Source organism: Leucoraja erinacea, chromosome 13, assembly GCF_028641065.1.
Source record: "Leucoraja erinacea ecotype New England chromosome 13, Leri_hhj_1, whole genome shotgun sequence".
Taxonomy (NCBI): Eukaryota; Metazoa; Chordata; class Chondrichthyes; order Rajiformes; family Rajidae; genus Leucoraja; species Leucoraja erinaceus.
The window spans coordinates 23,812,254-23,833,751 of record NC_073389.1 but is presented as its reverse complement, the minus strand read 5'-3'; the positions used below and the strand labels follow the sequence as shown (position 1 = coordinate 23,833,751).

The 21,498-nt window shown below is 43.7% G+C and overlaps 1 protein-coding gene across 2 annotated transcripts in view; it reads left to right on the top strand.

The window, feature by feature from the left end:
• srpx (sushi-repeat containing protein X-linked) overlaps window positions 1-21,141 on the top strand; it is a 54,460-nt gene extending 33,319 nt beyond the window's left edge. For both annotated transcript variants that reach the window (XM_055644594.1, XM_055644593.1), the window contains 6 exons: window positions 1,246-1,372; window positions 7,575-7,696; window positions 9,117-9,296; window positions 15,370-15,503; window positions 19,125-19,246; window positions 20,498-21,141. In XM_055644594.1, coding sequence (XP_055500569.1) covers window positions 1,246-1,372; window positions 7,575-7,696; window positions 9,117-9,296; window positions 15,370-15,503; window positions 19,125-19,246; window positions 20,498-20,678 — 866 coding nt within the window. In that variant the 3' untranslated portion in view covers window positions 20,679-21,141. The remainder of the gene's footprint in view (window positions 1-1,245; window positions 1,373-7,574; window positions 7,697-9,116; window positions 9,297-15,369; window positions 15,504-19,124; window positions 19,247-20,497) is intronic.
• The last annotated feature ends 357 nt before the right edge of the window (window positions 21,142-21,498 follow it).

The following is a 21,498-nucleotide window of genomic DNA, read 5'->3' as shown; positions in this document are numbered from 1 at the left end:
AAATTAAAAACACCAGCTTCAAATGATGGCATCACAATGGCTCAGCTCGCAGAGACCAGCGCCAATGAAGATTTGACACGCTATTCACAATTAAAGCTTTAAAAATGCCAACTTTCACAATTTTTACATATTCTGATTCACATCAAGGCAGAGATCACTTTCACTGAACATTTTATGCTTTATTTCTCGACATATTACTGATACAATTTAAAAAAAAAAATCAAAATACCTTAATTTCAAACCGAACAGCTTCAACTGATGACGTCACGATGGCTCGACTATCAGGGGGAGGGCGAATTGCTATTGCAGCACGCAGGGCAAGTGCAATTGGGATTTTTTTTCCTCCCATGGGGGCTACGGGTAGGGAACGGGTGCGTTGTGGGAGCAAACCCAACGGGTCTGCACTTGGTCTAGTATCTCAATAAAAACACAAAATGCTGGAGGTACTCAGTGGGTCAGGCAGCATCTGGGAAGGGAATGGGCAGATAACTTTGCGGGTTAGGACAGGTCTTGAAAGTGCTGACTGACCGCCGAGTTCCTCCAGCACTTTGTGTTTTGCTCGAGGTTCCAGCATCTGCGGTCTCTAGTGTCTCTATATCTAAATAAGGCTGACAAGTAATTAGGAGAACAATGTTCCTATGGCCTGCTGCTCTTGTCTCTTTATTTGTTCAAGATGTTGTTGAACTTCTTGCCTTCCCTGCCCTGCTGACATTTGTGTATCTTAAAATAGGTTTTTAAGAATTCCTGAAATACAAGATTGGGCCAAATGTGGTCTGATTATTTCAGAACTTTTTAATTAAAGTAGTTTTAAGTGTAAATTTGACCTTATCTGAATTGTGCCATTTTGTTATAATTGTGCATTTCCACCATCTCTAGGTTGTGATTAAGTGCTTAGGGCAACACCGTGGTGCAGTGGTAGCGTTGCTGCCTCACAGCGCGAGAGATCTGGGTTCAATTCTAACTACGGGTGCTATCTGTATGGAGTTTACACATTCATCCTGTAACCACTTGGATTTTCTCCGGGTGCTCCGGTGTCCTCCCACGTTCTACAGCCGTGCAGTTCTGTAGGTTAATTGGCTTCTGTAAATTGTCCCTAGTATGTAGGATAGTGCCAGTGTGCAGGGTGATCGCTGGTCAGCGTGGACTCGGTGTGGCCAAAGGGTCTGTTTCCGAGCCCTATCTCTACACTAAGCTAAACTAAAGTGATGGTGTAGGAATGTTTAAATATCCTGTTTTGTTTTTCAGATGTGGACCCTCCAAAAATAAAGTGCCCCGGCTTCAAGCAGAAGGTAGCTGAGCCTGAGAAGCTGACTGTCCGAGTGAGCTGGGATACTCCCGAGGGAACAGACACAGCAGATGGCATTTTGACAAAGTAATTGCTATTTTTGAAATGAGGGGAAGGAAATGACTGTTGGATAAACCATCTGTGGAAAATTATGATTAATATTCATATCATCCATTAAGGGTAATATTTAGTTTATAGGTAACAGAATAAGGCAGTTGAGGAATGTTATCTGTTTCTGATATTGACAGCTTCTTGGTTGTGGTAAAATACTGTGGAAAATGAATATCATGACATATTGTAATTTTCTTTCGATATAAATTTTATGAAACTAAAGATTTGCTAAAATATTACTCTAGGAATGACTAAAAACATTCAGAAGTAGGTGGGAGAGGGGTAATCAAGAATTTGTTCCTTAAATTTTGATTTTAATTGGTAAAGCAATCCAGTTGCCATAAAAGGACGGCAAGTGCTGGAGTAACTCAACAGGTCTGGCAGCATCTCTGGAGAACATGGATAGGTGGTGTTCTGGGTTGAGACCCTTCATCAGATTCTTTGTCACTTATCCATGTTCTCAGATGTAACTATCCATGTTCTCCAAAAGTTTGAAGAAGAGTCCCAACCTGAAACATCCATGTTCCCCAGGGATGCTGCCTGACCTGCTGAGTTAATCCAGCACCTGTGTCCTTTTGTGGATTAACCAGCATCTGCAGTTCTTTGTTTCTAGTTTTTGCTATCCTTTCTTTTCCTCACTCTGCAAGTACGGCCATGCAATCTAATATCTTCTTCCATGATCTTGCCATATTTCTCATATTTCATGTGTTGCTATGAAAGTCTTCAATGTTTAGTTTTAGTTTAGTGTAGAGATGCAGCGTGGAAACGAGCCATTTGGCCCACTGATTCCGCGCCAACTAATGCTTCCCGTCCACTAGCACTATCCTACATGCTAGGGACAATATACAATCTTCACTGAAGCCAATCAACCTACAAACCTGCACATCTTTGGAGTGTGGGAGGAAACCGGAGCACCTGGGGAAAATGCACGTGGCCACGGGAAGAACGTACAAACTCTGTACAGACAGCACCCATAGTGGAAATTGTCCCTAGTGTGTAGGATGGTGCTAATTTGACTGGTTGGTGAGGACTTAGTGGGCCAAAACGTCTGCTTCCAAGCTGTATCTCTAAAGTGTAAAGGTGGACATTTTCAAAAGCAGGGAACGGCACTAGCAGCCAGCCGCGTAATGGAAAATATGTCGCAAATCTCACTGAAGTTAGGTTTAGGAATATTTAACATTCTACAAAAGACAATGGACAATAGGTGCAGGAGTAGGCCATTCGGCCCTTCGAGCCAGCACTGCCATTTAATGTGATCATGGCTGATCATCCCAATCCGTTGCCTTAGCAGCTGCGGCTCGCCTGCAGTCCGTCTGTTTTTCTTTTTTTCTTTTTCTTTTTTGTGTTGTTCTTTTGTCCTGTTTTAGTTAATTTTTTGTTTATTGTGTATGTGTGTGGGTGGGGGGGGGAAACATGTTTTTGGTCTCTTATTTCGGGGGGGATGCGACTTCTCTTGTCGTATCCCCTGTCTCCGTCTGCGCCGAGGCCTAATTGCGGAGCTGGCGGCCTTGGAGCTGGAGCAGCGGCTGCGGCGACCCGAACTTGGAGGATCGGCCGTGGGCCCGGTGGACTCGGCCGTGGGACCAGTGGACGACATCGTCGGGAACTCGCAGGTTGGTGACCTGTTCTCCGGAGCTCCCGCGACAACATCTGCGTCCTCTGGACTGGAGGGCGGCTTCGACCACCCTGGGCCGTGGAGGCGAACCGGCCCATTCGCGGAGCTTGGATTCAGCCGCAGGACTGACATTACTTACCATCACCCGGCGGGGTGACAACATCCGAAGCCTCGATCGCCTCGGCGCAGAGGGAGAATAAGAAGGGAAGAGACAAAGACTTAAGACTTTCGCCTTCCATCACAGTGAGGAGTATTCAACTCGCTGTGGTGGATATTAATTTGTGTTTATTGTGTGCTTTGGTCATTTTTTTTACTATATGTAGGACTGCAAGACAACGAAATTTTGTTCAGACTGCAAGGTCTGAATGACAATAAAGGCTACTTTGACTTTGATCAGTATCCCGTTCCTGCCTTCCCCCCATATCCCCTCACTCTCCTATTTTTAAGAGCCCTCTCTTGAACCTAGCTCTCTCTTGAAAGAATCCAGAGAACCCGCCTCCACCTGAGGCAGAGAATTCCACAGAATTCCTCATTCAAAAGGGCAGGCAGACCTAGAATCTCTGTAGGTTCCTATAGCAACGTTATTGACTATTGTAAAAATGTGGAGTTAAAATAAGAATAGGTTTAGATGGACAGGTGAAGTTATTAATGGATGGAGAAAGGCTAGTGTAACATTTAAGGGGTGATGGATTGAAGTATAAAGGAAGGATTTGGCCAAGATGAAAAGGATACTGTTGGGACAGAACGATACATCATTCAAGTGGTAGCAGGATTAAAGATTAATGCCGACAAGCTAGAGGGCAGGCTGTTGGAGTTATAAGAAACCTTTTCTCCAGCAGAGCTCCCTGGGCCTGTTAGATTTCTTGATTTTTTTTATTTATTCCACCCTAGCTTGGTGAAACTTAACCATCTCCTCAACTTTCTTTACGCTGAGCAGATTTCCTCAGAGACATTTTATTTTTTGATGAAAGCAGCCGGGAATTCTGGCTGACAGATTTTGAATTTACAAGTGGAATAACTAAGGCAAAGCGATGCTGAGTTTGTTGTGGACTCTGCCAGTGTTTTACTCTTCGCTGTCTGTGGGAGGAAACAATTCCAGAAGCTTATTTTTTAGTAGAGTTTCAGGAGTTGCAATGCATATTTATTCGATAACTTCAAACATGGGCAGTATTTATTGCATTTATGTTTCTTCGGTGTAACTTTGAAGCCTTAGTCTTTGCGTTTGTTCAATGAGGTCTTATAGACAGTGTGGACGAGAGCAAAGATCGCAGGGAGAATTAATACATTTATCACTGCACTAAGCACCATTCAGCTTGTAGCATTGAAATAAAATGTAGCGGTGGTAGAGTTAATATAATAAGGGGGCTAGATACTATTTTCTGCAGCCATGACTGTGTATAAGACTGGTATGTTACCTGTCATGTGCTAAGTTATGGTCAGAAATAGGCCCTTCAACCCACCAAGTCCTTGCTGAAAATCAAGTTCCCACTTATACTAAGCCTGCACAAATCCCATTTTATTCTCCTTGCACTCCTACCACCCCCCTTTTGTTCCATCACTCGCCTACAAACTGGGGGCAATTTACAGATTATCCCATCAGTTTCTACATGTTTGGTCAGCGGGAGGGGGGAACCGGAACATGCAGGGCGGAAGCTTGCAAGGTCACAGGGAGAATGTACAGACTGCACACTAACAGCACTGAAGGTCACGTCTAAACATGGATTGCTGGAGTTGTGAGGAGGCAGCCTCATTGCCTCTAGAACTGATGCGCTGCAATGATGAGAAATATATTGTGCACTCTGTATCTTCCCCATTGCTCTACCTCTGATATTGAGCTTGATTTGACTGTATTTCCGTGTAGTATTATCTGATCTAATTTGATAGCATGCAAAACAAAGCTTTTTGCTGTTGCTTGGTACACGTGACAATAATAAACCTAAACCATTGGCTGTGCCACTTTGTTAGGGTTAAGGGCGAGAAGGAATGTGGAGTGGAAGGGGAAAATATCCAGGTGCTGGGATCCCTGTAGGTACCAATGATGTTGGTGAGATTAATGAATTTCTGCCGAGAGTATGAGCAGCTACAGTCAAAATTAAAAAGCAGAAATATTGAAGAAACAATCATTTGATCACAGTCTGTCTCATGCCAATTGACATTGATCAGTAAGATTATATAGTTGAATAGATCCCTCAAAGGTTGATGGAAGCACCCTTTGGTAGTACCCAGGTGAAACCCAAAAGATCACATGGAGAACATGCAAACTTCACATAGATGGCACCAAAGGTCAGGGATGAACACAGGTCGCTCCAGGGACCCAAGTCAAATCCATTAATTGGCTCTGGGGAGTCCGTCCCGCAACATATTACAAAAAAAAGATTTCAGAACTTTCCTCCGACACGGCCCATGGGTGAGTGGTGGATTATTGCGTTGGGGGAACGTGGCCCAATGGATCCCACTTGGGCTAGTATATATATTACTAAAACTTTCATCTTGTTTGTTTGTTGGTATGCGTGCGTGTTCTGGAAACTCCGCCAAAATGGTACACGATAGCGCTACCATTTTTGGCCCACCTTACTCACCATTGTCCTGCGGTGTGTATTAGCCAAGTTTCGTTCGGATTGATGTTATATTTTACAAGTAATTGACATTTGAAACTTTAAAAAATCACTTTTGCACTTTCCCTGCCCGTCAGCCGCGTTCGATGCCACCAAACCTCCCACAATACGGTACACGATAGCTCCACAATTTTGGGCCCACCTTATTCACCATTGTCCTGTGATGTACACTACTAAGTTTCGTTCAGATTGATGTTATATTTTACAAGTTATTGACATTTTAATCTTTACAAAAACTACTTTTCCACTTGCCCTGCCCGTTAGCCGCGTTCGACGTCACAGTGGGATTTTAAACTGAGGTGAGGAGGGGGGTAGGGAGTGGAGAGCATAATGGAGGAGGGGAATAGGGGACTGAAAAGGGAGAGTGAGATGCGTTCACATTGATCTTATATTTTACGGTATTACCATTTAAAACTTTTAAAACGTCGCAGTCGAGCTCGCACTTGCCGGCTGTGCGTGCGCAGTTGGGTGAGGGTTGCTGTGACTCGCGTCACAAAAGGGATCTCTGGCGTCACAACAGGAAACCTTTAGCCGCGTCTGTGCAGTTGGGGGCTATGGATGAGTGGTAGAATATTGTGATGGGGGACGGGGTCTAACGGGTCCGAACTTGGTCTAGTAATTCCTTTTTCCATGACTGTTCTTAATAATTTTCAGCACTTTACCAGTCTGCAAGTTGATTTATCTTATCCCCCTGTTTTCCATTCTCATTATCTATAAAGTGAAAGGAATGAATAGTCTGCATGTGCAGATTTAAGATTTTGTGCAAGAAGTTCTTGCCTAAGGTTGATTTTGCATCATTTGGATAATGGATCTTGCATTTCATTTATAGAATTAGCCTTTCACTCTTTGTAGGGAATCAGAGGGCCACATTTTGATTTATTAACAATCAGGAAATGGAAGTTTCAAAGAGATGTGAAACATTTGTTAATCTAATATTTGTTCAATTATAAATATTGTGCTGTGTGTTACTTGAGAAATAAGAGGCAAATTTAATTTGGGGATTAAGGCTTATGTACTGTTAACAGTTTATAATATTGCCAATTAGAATTTTAATTAAAATGTTCGAAGATTTAAAGTTTGCGCTGCAGCCAGAAGCACCTCAGACTACAGGGCCGACAGACGTAGCTCCCCTCCAGCGATCCCCGGCGATGGTAAGTCGCCACCGCACCCGCGGTAGAAGTTGGCCGTGGCTTCAGGCTGCCGGCTGCCGCGGGCCAGCGAAACGGAGCGCTCCCCTCCGGCTCGCCCCAGCAAGGGCTCGCCCGCTCCACGCCGAGAGTCCACGCTGCGTCCGCCGCTGAAGCCCCGGGCGCATCTCCGGGAAAGGCCGCGCCGATCCTTGTTGTTAGGCCACGGGGGAGGCGACCTGGAAAAAGTCGCCTGTCCATGGAGGAGGCGACCGAAGCGGTTTCCCCCTCACCCCTCCCCCCCACACTACCCCTCACACAAAACGCACAGAGGAACCTCCCGTTGTTAACATCCTGGGAGTCACCATTAACAGAAAGTTAACTGGGCAAGCCACAAAACCACCGTGGCTGCAGGAGTTGTCAGCGATGGGGTATTGTGGGGAATCAGGAATGTGATGGAGTACAGCCCACTTTCCTGGATTTGTGGACACCAACAACACTAAAGAGGCTCAACACACTCCATGACAATGCATCCCACTTATTGCAGATCCAGGTTACTAAAATTGTGCAAGAAAGCTTCCTGAAACTTCCTAACATGGTGCCACAATGTACCTCTATATTGTACCACAGGTTATAGACTAATAACAGTATAACTAATAACTAATTCCAAGTATCTTCTTACTGCTGATCTTCAGGTAATAAATATAGGTTCTCAATAAACTGAAAATGTGCACTGTTTCATTAAGTTAAATTTAATTTAAATATGTTTTGGCAAACTTTAACAATATTGATAATTACATTTTCTTTTTTGTATAATTCAGCGTAGTACTGAAGGGTCGGCCTCCTCGTTCAGAGTTTCCCGAAGGCGAACATAAAATTCAGTACACTGTTTTTGACAGGGCTGGTAACAAGGCTTCCTGCAGATTTACAATTAAAGTGGAAGGTAAGTGATTTTAATCATTATATATATGTATATATAATTACCAGTGATAGATATAATACATTTAAAAACCACAAACATTGAACATAATTCTCTATTTTTCTTCCCCTCAGTCGCTTGTTACTTCTTCAAAAGTTCCACGGTGCTTTAGTGCCACGTGCAAACGCACAGTGAAATTATTTTCTAACAAACACTCCAGTAGTGTATTGCAATACCATCCCCAATTAGCAATTGTACAGTAATAGTCTACTGAGCCCGCATGGAAGAGGCGCAATGTTTTGCCACCATTTTCCAAGTCCAGTCCATTGTTAACAGTTGCTTGCTGTCCTTGATAGGAATAGTAGACTCGATGGCCTCTTTGTCACTTGTAAGTCAGCACAGTAATGGGCTCTTGGGTCCACTGAGTCCACACCAACCATCATCCACCCATTTGCACTAATCACATTTTATTCTCTATGTTCCCATCAAATTTGCACCCCATTCTCCCACTCAGCTACATACGAGAGGCAGTTTGCAGTGATCAATCAGCTTGCCAACCTGTATGTCATTGGGATGTGAGAGGAGGCCAGAGTAAATGGAGGAAACCCACATGGTCACAGGAGAACATACAAATCCACAGAGACAGCGCCAGAGGTCAGGATTGAACCTGGTTTTCAGAACCGTGAGGTAGCAGCACTAACTGTATCACTGTGCCATCCCCAACAGAAATCACCAGACTATAAACACGTCTTCACTTTCCTCCAATTCTGGCTTCAAAATCATAAATTTCCATTGCCCTAACATTGTCTGTTATGCCCAAGACAGACTTTGGCCTAAGTTCTGGAATTGCTTTAGATTATCTGGAACCTCTCGGCCTCTCAATAACTCCCTCCTTCTTCTTCAAGGTTACTCTTTTAAATGTACCTCTTTCTCAAAAGCTTTCAAAACAAGTCCGTCACTTATTTTACTTTAGGCTTTAGAGATACAGTGCAAAAACAGATCCTTGGGCCTATCGGGTCCGTGCAGACCAGCGATCACTCCTTGCGCTAGCACTATCCTACAAACTAGGGACAATTTACAATTTTCCAAATGCCAATTAAGGTACAAACCTGTATGTCTTTGGAGTGTGGGAGGAAACTGGAGCATTCGGTGAAAACCCATGCCGTCACAGGGAGAATGTACAAACTCTACACACAGTCCCCATAATCAGGATCAAACCCGGGCTCTAGTGTTGTAAGGCAGCAACTCTACCGCTGCACCAGTGTGCCGCCCTGACCCATGTTCTCCAGAGATGCTGCCTGAGCCACTGATTCACTCCAGCACTTTGTGCCTTTTTTTTGTTAATCTATAAATATGTTTGTTTTCCCAAAATACATTAAAGACATTGAGTGACCGTGCATTTAATTTCTGTGATAACTGTACTTTGAATGACCTTTGTTGCCAGTTAGACGCTGCGGGAAGCTAAATCCGCCAGATAACGGCTACATGAGGTGTACCAGTGACGGCGATAACTATGGGGCTACCTGCAATTTTAATTGTGTGGGTGGCTATGAACTGAGAGGAAGCAAAGCAAGTGTCTGTCAGTACAACCTCGCTTGGTCGGCGTCTGCTCCCGTCTGTGCACGTAAGTGAGAGACTTAAGGTCTTGTACGATCATAAGATCATGTGATAGGAGTAGAATTAGGCCATTCGGCCCATCACATCTACTCCACCATTCAACCGTTCCTAACCCCATTCTCCTACCTTCTCCCCACAACCTCTGACACCCCTACTAATCAAGAATATCTGCTATAATATATCCACTGACTTTTCCTCCACAGCCTTCTGTGGCAAAGAATTCCACAGATTCACCACCCTCCGACTAAAGAAATTCCTCCTCATCTCCTTCCTAAAAGAACATCCTTTAATTCTGAGGCTATGACCTCTAGTCCGAGACTCTCCCACTTGTGGAAACATCCTCTCCACGTCCACACTATCCAAGTCTTTGACTATTCTGTATGTTTCAATGAGGTAAAAATGATCAAGGATCAAAATGTTTGTATTTGTGTGTGTGTACATTTATATACTTGTAAATGTATAGTGTACAACGGAAGGGCCACATTATATCTTGAAACAATCTTAAAGATGCAATTATAACAGAAAATACACCATGTGTACATTGTAGGTGATAGAGTCATACTGCATGGAAACAGGCCTTTTGGCCCAAGTCATCCGTGCCAAGACTGTGCGTAGAAACAAAGAACTGCAGATGCTGGTTTATTCCAAAGATAGACACAAAGTGCTAATGTAAGTCAGCTGGTTACTCAGCATCTATGGAGAAAAAGGATGGGTGATGTTTCATGTCAGAACCCTTCTTCAGACTGAAAGTAGGAGTGGGGTGGGGGGGAAACGCTCTGCCTGAGGTGATTCGTGACTGGCCCCAATTGGTCCGTCTTTTCTTGCCTCCAGCTCTTCATCTTTACTCTTCAGCACCCACCCCCCCCCCCCCCCCCACTACCACCCCCTACTTTCAGAGTGAACAAAGGTCTCGACCTGAAATGTCACCAAACCTTTTTCTCCACAGATGCTGCCTGGCTTGCTGAGTTACTCCAGCATTTAGTGTCTATCTTCATCTCAAGATCATGTTTACCATATATATTAATGATTTGGAAGAGGGAATTAGGAGCAACACTAGCAAGTTTGCAGCTTACACAAAGCTGGGTGGCAGTGTGAACTGTGAAGAGGATGTAAGGAGGTTGCAGGGTGACCTGGACAGGTTGAGTGAGTGGGCAGATGTGTGGCAGATGCAGTATAATATAGATAAATGTGAGGTTATCCACTTTGACGGCAAAAACAAGGGGGCAGATTATTATCTCACTGGGGTTAGGTTAGGTAAGGGGGAGGTGCAGCGAGACCTGGGTGTCCTTGTACACCAGTCACTGAAACTTGGCGTGCAGGTACAACAGGCAGTGAAGAAAGCTAATGGAATGTTGGCCTTCATAACAAGAGGTTTTCAGTATAGGAGTAAAGAGGTTCTTCTGCAGTTGTATAGGACTCTGGTAAGACCACATCTGGAGTATTGTGTACAGTTTTGGTCTCCTAATTTGAGGAACGACATCCTTGTGATTGAGGCAGTGCAGCCTAGGTTCACGAGATTGATCCCTGGGATGGCGGGACTGTCATATGAGGAAAGATTGAATAGACTAGACTTGTATTCACTGGAGTTTAGAAGGATTAGGAGGGATCTTATAGAAAATTATAAAAGGACTGGACAAGCTAGATGCAGGAAAAATATTCCCAATGTTGGGCGAGTCCAGAACCAGGGGCCACAGTCTTAGAATAAAGGGGAGGTCATTTAAGGCCAATTGGGGATGATCAGCCATGATCACAATGAATGGCGGTGCTGGCTTGAAGAGCCGAATGGCCTCCTCCTGCACCTATTCTCTATGTTTCTATGATGCCCTATTTAAACCAGCCCCATTTAGCCCATACTCCTCTAAACGTTTCCTACCCAGCTGCCTATCCAAAATACATTTTTGGACATAGTCCATGGAGAGGGAAGCAAAGTTAATGTTTCAGGTTGATTTAATTCTGATTGAATATTCTTCTCAACCATTAATTTAAAAATAATCACATTCCAATCCTTATACCCAACATGCACTAAAATCTGACTGACCTTTGAGTGGATTTTAATTTCATAATAAGACATTTTCATTGAAAATAATCAGTATCTGATTGGCAATTGTTCTGTGCATTTCCTTTGATTAAATTTTAGCTTTGCAAGAACACACTGATGCAAAAGCAGAATATTTCATGGCACTGAGCATGATAGATATCATGCTCTTAGACATAAAATAGTAAGATTAAACGAGAATTTACCAGTTTGAAGTTTGATCTGTATTTTATGAGGAGGAACGTTGAGGGAATACGTGAAGAACCCGCTTCCAACGCTTGCGTGTCATCAAAGCAGTGGTGTGAGGTCACATCTTAAAATGAACATATTGAACGAATGTGTTTAGGGTTGAAAGGTCAATGATAATCCAGCAACCCCCATCTTTTTTATTTTTAATAAATATGTTTGATACAAATTCTAATTTTTTCATGAATAGTATGCTCAATCACACCTTTTGTGTACAATCTTTGTAGCACCATGTGGGCTTTAGATTGTTCGTTTTTTGTAAGGACAAAATGCCTTTCTGGTGTATGTTGTACTGGGGAGTTATTGGGATAAGTAAATTCTATCAGATAACCCTGAATACTGCTTAGAATATATGAGTCTGTAGTGATTTTACACCATTCATAACTGTAGTATTGCAACCTCCCCCCCCCCCCCACCGTCGTGGGTCCCTGATGTTTTTTACAGAAGCCAAACCACACCCACCTACCTCCTAGCAAACCCCATCTTTTTTACTGGTGGTTGTGTTATTTCCTTGGTTTTTTGAAAAGGGGGGGGGTTCTGGTTTGATATCTCTTGTTCGGGGTTGTGTGGGAGGTTGAGGCTTCCGCATCTTCCAGGGTGGCCGTCCCTGGCCATACTCTAAAAAAGGCTGCTGCGGGTAATATTGATTTCTGGCACTGCCACTAGTATGAGCCACATTTTTATGGTCTTGCATGTGGCTGGTATCGTGCTCCAAAATAGGTCTTTGTGAGCCCCAGTGTCTTGGCTTCGTCATCCAGTTTTTTGACTTGTGCGGTCAAGTCTTGTCCAAACAAAAGGGTTGAGGTATTTGTGGTTCTTTGTTTGCAAATGGTAGCATATTAGGGGTCCAGTGCTGGCTGAATGGCAGCCTTCCGCATGTAGTTCAGCTCATATTGCACATTGCAAAACAGAGCTAGTGCTTCTTGATGGTCTTTGGTTAGCTCTGTTTTGTCCAGGGTGCGGGTGTATGCTGTGATCCCCGCCGTCAGTCCCTTTAAGGTTTTCTGGATCTTGAGGTCCTGGTTCCTGATGTTCCTCCCCATATGCTGCCAAATGCATTGGTTTACACTGGGCACCTGTAATGCCTCACAGTTGCCAGGTGGCAGATGTCTGGCCAGTCTCTGTAAATATTTCTTGTTGGAGTTTGTGGCCAGACATATAGTTAATACTATTGCCATCCTGGAATCCAAGTCTACCCCTGTTTGACTTGGTTTAAAGTAATCAGCCACCATGTCCAGCAGAGTCCCTGCTGTTTTAGGATCATGGGACGCTGTATTACCAGGCTCTGGCCTATCAGGGTCCTGCCTACTCGTTTTTATAGAGTTAGAGATCTCTAGGGGTCCCGCACGGGGTACCCATGTGGGGCTTACCTCCTGCCCACTGTGGCTAGTCTCCACATCCATGTGACTGCTACTGTTAAGGAGCTCCTTTTTTCCCCCGCTGTTTCCGTCCCCCGTACACACGGGCACTGGTTTGCGGGTTTCCCTCCACATGGTCCCGGTACTCACAGGCACCTGTGCTGGCTGCTGTCATGCTGCAGCCACTCGTACCGGCTTCCTCCAGCGTGGGCTAGCGGGTCCACGCCGTCTCCGTACTTCCGGCGCCCTGGACCCATCTAATACCTTTTGTAGGTTCTTCGCTGTTGTTGTAGCGCTGGGGTCTGGATTTACGGTTTGGTTGGTGTTGGGGGTCCCGCATCTTCCAAGAAGGCCGGCCTGGGCCATGGCCTCCTGCACACTTGTCTTTTCTTCTGCGGACCCCTCTTCCAGGTCAGCCCAGAACTGACTCGCAGTGCTCCCCTCTGATGGGGTAGAAGCACTGTGCAGCCCTCAAAGTGGTATTGCTGTGGGTTTATCATGGGGCCCACAGTGACCCGACTCCATCTCCCAGAGTCTGTAACGTTGGAGCAAAGCTCCATACATCGCTTCTTCCCGCTCCAGCGCTCTCGGGCGCTGGCCGCCGGCGGTTATTCAAAGTCGGACTCCTCTGAGTCCACGACCTTGTTTGTTTTGTGTCTAGCCTTTCCGCCCGGCCTCGTGGATCTGGCCAGTGCGGACGCGACATCGGGCACAGCTGATCCCACTACGGGTGATCCAAGTGCCGCTGGCTGCTGCTGGCTGCCCGCTGCTCTACGGTCCTCCTTCTCCAGCTTTGTCCATACTGCCCTTCCGCGGAGTGGATATGGCCAGTGTGGAGGACATCTGGCACAGCTGATCCCATCTAGCCCACCAGCTTTGTCGCAGCCCGTTGTTTCTGCACCTGCAATCAGCATGGAAATACAAAAAAAAACTCGCAGCTCTTACCTGCAGGTCCCTGCTGCCGTTATTGACTGGTCAAAAGTCAACGGCCCCATTTGAATAGTCTCCCGTCCGGCCGTGGTGTTCTGGCCGGCGCGGGACCAAAAGTCAGCACTGCTCTTCCCATTACGGGAGACTAACGTGCCTTTGGCTGCTGCTGCCGGCTGCCCGCGACTCCGCGGTCCTCCCCAGCCAGCTTCACTAGCAGCATTTGTGGACACCACTTTGTCCAGCTTCCCCTCCTGTACGGGAAAACATTAGTTTTGCTCCCTCCCCCGCCCGCCCCGCTGGTGCGGGAGTGAGTTGGGAGTGAAAGTCGGGCACAGCTGTTCCCGTTACGGGAGAAACGTGCCTTTGGTGCCCGTGCTTTGTCCAGCTTCCCCTCCTTGGAAAAAAACCCCCGTGCGGGGAAGGAAACATTAGTTTTTGCTTCCCTCTCCCGCCCGGCCAGGCCCGGTTCGGGAGCGAGTCGGGAACGAAAGTCGGGCACAGCTGTTCCCATTACGGGAGTTTAGCGTGCCTTTAGGCTGCTGCTGCCGGTTGACCGCAACTCCGCGGTTTTCCCCCCGCCAGCTTTCCCGTAGCCTTCATGGATCCGGTCCATGTTTCCACCTAAAGGTTAGTGGAAAGGAACGCAGAGTCTTCTTACCTGCTGTTCCTGACTTTCAAATTCTGGAACGCAGAGTCTCCTTACCTGCTGTTCCTGGTTTTCAAATTCTCCCACTAGGGGAACGTCGTTCCCCCTTGCTGTGACTTGTTGCAATGCGTGTAGCGATATGACACGCATGCGTTGGAAGCGGGTTCTTCACGTAGTCACTCACGTGACTCCGAAGTAAAATCCCATAATCATTGATTTTGCGTTATCAATATCATAGCTGATCCATTAGCAATGCATTCAGAATATTTCAACAGTGCTCTAGTATCACACTGTAATGCCATGACTTTTTGATCAACAGATTTCTGAGATCTAAATGTATTCACCAGTTTATTTGTTAATGTTATTACATAAGATTTCATGAACATTTTAATTTGTAATTTTGTAACTTGTAATCAAGAGAATTAGACCGTGAGTATGTACAAACACATTTTAATGCTAAATCTTTGTAGCAGAGCAGAAGAGGTGCAATTTTCATATTAAAATATACTTTGTTCAGAAACAATAAAAAACTTTATATTATAAAGGGATAATTCATCTCACCATTGTACTTCTATGCTAGCACAAATGTAGTTGTTTATATATACCCTTGAGAAAATGGTTCAGAGTAATGTAAATAATGAACTTTATATCGGGAAAATGCTATAAATTGATTGGAAGGAGATTCATTAATTCATTCATGCAGACCATGTTAAAAACAAAACTTAAATTACAAGTACTTCATCATTATTTTCTTTTCTTTCACCTCCTAGGATAGTGGTGCCCATATTTCACAGTTGTGCAGCTTCTGTATTTTTTTTGTGGTCCAACTTTTAAGTCTGGTATATGGTTCCTTCTTAATATGCAGCCATGAACATCAATGTGCGTGTCCCCACGGCAGCAGCACTCCTGGAGCAGTTTTACGAGAAGCGTCGATTGCTGATCATATCCACTCCTACTGCTGCTGATCACTACTATCGATTTCAGCTTGGAATAAACCAGGTGATGATTCCTTCATTAACTACAACCAGTTCACTGTAACAAGTTTACTGACAAGTTTCATTATAATGTACTGACTCTTACTGCAAAGAATTTATTGATTTAGTGAACATATTGCATAAAAAGGCCCCTTATTTTGATTTGCTCGCCTCCCAGTGTTTATCATATAGAAACAAGGAACTGAAGATGCTGGTTTACAAAAAAAACCCCACAAAGTCAGCTGGAGTAACTCAGCAGGCCAGGCAGTATTCTTGGAGAATGGGGATAGGTGACGTTTTGGGTTGGGACCCTTCTTTAGACTGATCCATGTTCTCCAAGAATGCTGCCTGACCCGCTGAGTTACTCGAACCCTTTGTGTCGTTGTTCATCGTTTCTCTGTCTTTCTTCTCATGCTGTTTTGTAAGCTGCTATTAAGTGTTTGATTGTTCACATTGGCCCCAATTAAACAGGCTGATGGCAAGAGCTCTTGTTTTCCAACTGTTGACCAAATGTATCGTATCCTAGTTCAATGCATGGTTCTTCTGTATCGACTTTGCATCTGCTGGTCAAAATGGTTTATGCCTTTACTCAGTTGCATGCAATTACTTTCCTGTTGGTTCCACATTGAAAGACACCTTGTATTTGTACATTAACTGAGTTTACAGGGTGAACATTTTGAACTGCTGATCTAATTGTCATCTCATTTGATCGTATTGTTACTGTATCAATGCGTTCGTCAACTTCCTGGGAATGTCTTCAAAGTTGTAGAAACAAGGAACTGCAGATGCTGGTTTACCAAAAAAGATACCAAATGCCGGAGTAACTCAGTGACTCGGGCAGCATCTCTGGATAGGTAACGTTTCGGGTCGGGACCCTTTGTCAGACTGATTGCAGGGCTTGGGGCGAGGGGGGTTGGGGGGGAGAAACTAGAAGAGAGAAGGCCTTCTACCTTAGATAAAGATAAAATGGTGGAATAACTCAGCGGGTCAGGTAGCATCTCTGGAGAAAATGGATAGGTGACGTTTCGTTTCTTCAGATTTCTCCAAAGATGCTGCCTGACCTGCTGAGTTATTCCGCCATTTACTCCAGCATTTTGTGTCTGTCTTCGATTTGCACTTCTGGTCACTCCAATGCAGGAAGGGTGTAGAGGCTTTACCAAGGGTGAGGAATAGATTGCTAGAATTCTGACGAGTTTTGGTGATATTAGCTACAAGGAGAGGTTGGATAAACTTGGATTGTTTTCTCTAGAACACCGGAGATTGAAGGGAGACCTTTTATGAAAGGCAGAGGTAGCATAGATGGATCGAACCATGTTTCTCCAGGGTGGAGATGTCAAAGAATAGAGTGAATAGGTTTAAAGTCAGAAGGGTAAAGTTTAAAGGAGACATGTGGGGCAAGATTCTTTTTACGCAGAGAGTGGTGCTAGCATGGAATATGCTGCTAGTGATGTTGGTGGAGGTAGATAGTATAGTGCCATTTAATATGCTTTTAGATGGAGACATGGGTGTGTAAGGAATGGAGGGTTATGGATCATGTGCAGGCAAATGAGATTAATCTACCGTGGCATCATATTCGGCGCCAGAGGCCAGTTCCTGTGCTGCATTGCTTTATGTTCCATGTAACTCCTCTGCAGATTTCCCATTTCCAGCTGCTCCCCTGTCTCCTCCTCCTGTCCACTGTGAATTGGGGTTGGAGGTAGCACTTATGTACTAGATACTAGCCCTGTGCTGCACAATCAGTTTGCCTAACCAATCAGTTTGGGCAGCTTTAGGAACAAAGAACTGCAGATACAGGTTTATACCGAAGATAGACACAAAGTGCTGGAGTAGCTCGGCGAGCCAAGCAGCATCTCTGGAGAAAAAGGATGGGTGACGTTTTGGGTCAGGACCCTTCTTGTTGGTCATTGGAAATAAGGCTCATTGCTAATGCTGCAGTCTGTATCATGATGGGTGGCTCTTCCTATTTATATTTGTTTACAGGGTGTGGGCTTCATTGTTTATATTATCCCTGTTGAGCTGAGTGATTGGCCAGCCTGTTGTGGAGTTTAGTTGAGAATCAGACAAATTGTGTTTTGTCTGAGATCACATATCGGGCACGCTAAATAAGGGTGGGACATATCCTTGTTTGAAAGACGTTGATGGAACTAATGGGTTTTGAACAATAGTGCAGCTTCATGCTGTTAGTGATATTATCACGGCCCTGTAGTTTGGCACAACCATTATAATGTTGAAGATAGACACAAAGTGCAGGAGTAACTCAGTGTTTTGGGTCGGAACCCTTCTTCAGACCCGAAATGTCACCCATTCTTTTTCTCCAGAGATGCTGCCTGACCCGCTGAGTTACTCCAGCCCTTTGTGTCTAACTTTGGTTGAAACCAGCATCTGCAGTTCTTGCCTACACATTATATTGTAGTTTAGCTTCGAGGTATCTTTCCCAATCATTAGCTTTGGAACCGTTAACTTGTGAATTGGCTACTGTTTCTCAGCACATTATATATAGATTCTACCTTGATCCCTTGACTATTTATTTTCCAAGACCACAATATGTTTTTTGGATCATTTGACACATTGACTCTCTATTAAACTTATCAGCCTGGGCAGCTTGTAATGTGGCTGACCCGGGCTTTGGTTCTTGCCACAACACCATATTCCCACATGGCCTTGTGCAGTTGGAGTTTCCCAATATTGTTTATTATTTTTCAAGGGTTTGCACAGATTCACTGCATGATTAACCTGCTCCCTATTGTGTACCCTCTTAGTCTATCCCATCAAATCATGTGTTGTTTTGTAGAGATGGCCTGCTTTGTAATATCATTGTAGTTTCATAGGTTTTGCCTGCAAGACCTTGCTCTTCAGTTTACTTATGTTATTGGTAGTCATGTGGATCATAGCCACAGATTGTTCACCCTCAGGATATTTAAAATGAAGGTTTAGAGCCACAACATTGAGGCAGGTCCTTCGGCCCACCAAGTCCACACCAACCAATCACTCGTTCACACTGGTTCTCATCCCATTTTCTCATTCACTCCCTACATATTGGGGCAGCTTTTCTTCGAGGCCAATTTACCTACAAACCAGCATGACTTTTAGGATGTGGGAGGAAATCTCTGCAGTTCCAGGGAGAACATGCAAACTCCACGCAGACAGCACCCGAGGTCGGGATTGAATCCGGGTCTTTGACACTGTTGGGCAGACTGAGCCACCCATTAAATCAGTTTTATTTTATCATATTTCCTATATTGATCAGTTCATTAGCAGAAGGCATAGATTTATTTACTGAAAGACCTAGAGGTATAGTAAGGAAATTATTTTTTGCAAAATGCCTGGTTTGCATCCGGAGTGCATATTACAGATAGTATATTCTTAAAAAGAATACAGATTGCATTACATATTTCAGAATGAAAATCACAAAATAATAAAATTAAAATAAAACTAACAGCTATACTTAAAATTTGAATTGACATAAATGTTCTAAATTTGCAATTCTTTGAGTTTTATATCAGAATTTAATTTTTGATTAAATGCTTGCCGAGAGAAGTGGATGGTAGATTGTGCCTGGAAGTCTGAATTATTAAGCTTAAACATATGAAACTGTATAAAATTTACATTGTATATGTTGAAAAATATTTCATTTGATTCCTTGCAGCAAGGTATATGTGGATTTGACTTGAGATATGTAACAGTCATAGAACTAGTTGGCGTTTACCCTGTGCTAGTAGGGAGGATACGAGAACAATTTCTGACACCGTTCCTTGTGCTACAACTGAGGTAAGACACCACAATTGCAAATAGTTTTCCGCAGCTTCAGGAGAGAGTTGTGTGTTTCAGACATAAATTAGTTCTCCATAGAATGCGTCAAATGCTGTTCTTAATAATTTGAATAATGAAGAAGACATGTTTTATCCTGAGACAGTTACAACCATATAGTCTTTAACTATTGTTTGCAGTAAATGATGTGTTTATTTCATTGTTGTGACCTACACTGAGAGTGTAGATTGTTCGAAGTGATCGTTTTTCTCCCTTCTCCATTTTATCCTCTCATGTTCAAGCACACCCTTTATTTTCTTAATAAGAGATTGTGCAATGTGCTTATTTATGTACATGATTTTCATTTTCCAAGCTACTATGTTTTTATATTCCCCCCCCTCCCCCACTACAAATTAATAAAGATAAATTTAACTCCATGAAACAAATATTCTGTAGTAAGGAAGGCAAATGCAACGTCAACATTCATTTTCCCAATCTGCTGTTTAACCATCTGAATTTTTTTTTTAAATGATAATGAGAAGCATTAGTTTATTTTAGTTTGGAGGTACATCATGAAAACAGGCCCTTCGGCCCACCAAGGCCAGGCCGACCATCGATCTCTCTTTCACATTAGTTCTATGTTATCCCACTTTTATATCCACTCCCTTCCCATTAGGGCCAGTATACAAAGGCCAATGAACCTACATACATACATTTTTGTGACGTTGAGGAGAACAGAGCACTTGGAGGGAACCCATGCAGTCACAGGGAGAATGTGCAAACTCCACAGACACCACATGTGGTCAGGATCGAACCTGGATCTCTGGTGCTGTTACCTTGCTTTGATGCCAATTTGATAGGTGACAAAAGTGTTAAAAGTTGTCAAGATGGGAAGAGAGTCCATTTTGTTTTGAGTTTATATATTTGCTCTATATAAATCGCCGGAGCAGTGCCAGTGACCCGAGTTTGATCCTGACTTCGGGTGCTGTCTGTGTGGAGTTTGCACATTTTCCCTGTGATTTCCTCCGGGTGCTTAGGTTTGGTCCTACATCTCAAAGACGTGCAGATTTGTAGGTTAATTAGCCTCTGTAAATTGTCCTTGGGTGTGTGGAGTGGATGAGAAAATGGGATAACATAACAATGAAATAGTGTGTTTGGATGATTGATGGTCAGCATGGCCTCAGCGGCCCATTGGCCGTGTATCCATGCTGTGTCTCTAAACTAATCCAAACTTTAGGTTTTTCCATGATCTATTTTGTTTTTAATTGACAGGTTGCTGCTCCGGATTTCACAGTCAAGCTTCAACATGATCCTTGTTGATAAGTATGGTATGGACAAGGAGCGCTATCCTTTCCCAGTCACCGCTGCTGAGCTCTTTACACTGATTGACACATTTCCTTTGCGAAAAGATGAAATCAAGTTGCAAGCTGAAAGTGGTCAGTCATGCACTTGATTCCCCCAAGCTAATTTTACCCTGCCTCGGAATAACTGCAGTTAGCTCCGTGAATCTATAAGTTGTATTCTCACATCTTGAAACTGCCATTAATATATAAAAAGTCTGCCCTCAAGCTTTCTGTTTATGACTTCTGAAATGTCTGTGTAGGTGCATTGTGTTGTTTTAATGTTATCAATGTGTGAGATATTATGCACAAAGTAATTTATATCTCTTTTCCATATAAAACTACACATTAGGAAATTATCTACTTGGAATGATTTTCCTAGTTTTGGAAATGTGCCTCAATTATTATTTTATTGTGTTTGCATTGTTCTGACAGATTAGATCCTGTCCCACCATTAATGTTGACCGTCAGTTATCATTACCTGCCAATGCCATCTCTTGCTTGCTGCCTGCCCTCTGTGTGTTTTACATTGACCTGCTCAACCCTGCACACTGCATTAAAATGTTATTTTGTGGATGTGAGGTCCAGCTGAAGTGTTGTTTATCTTTATACTGATATACCATCAGAGAGAGAATGATGTTTTAGGTTTTATGGCTTCTCTGGATGTAGCGGTTTGCTCAGGTTAAAAACATCCAATCCTCACTGGGTTGACATGATAGCTTATTTTGATATAGATTTAAAGTGGGAATAATATTGTTTAATGCTGTGTATTAGAGAGAGGGAGTAAATATAACGAGCAGGTCATCTGCTAGTCTGACAATCAGGCCACACCATGATACTTGGTTGATCAAGGAAACTATACACTGCAGTGCAGCTAAACTTCGAACTGGTCTGTTTTGTGCTCATTTATAGTTCTGGAAAGTGTATTTTTGG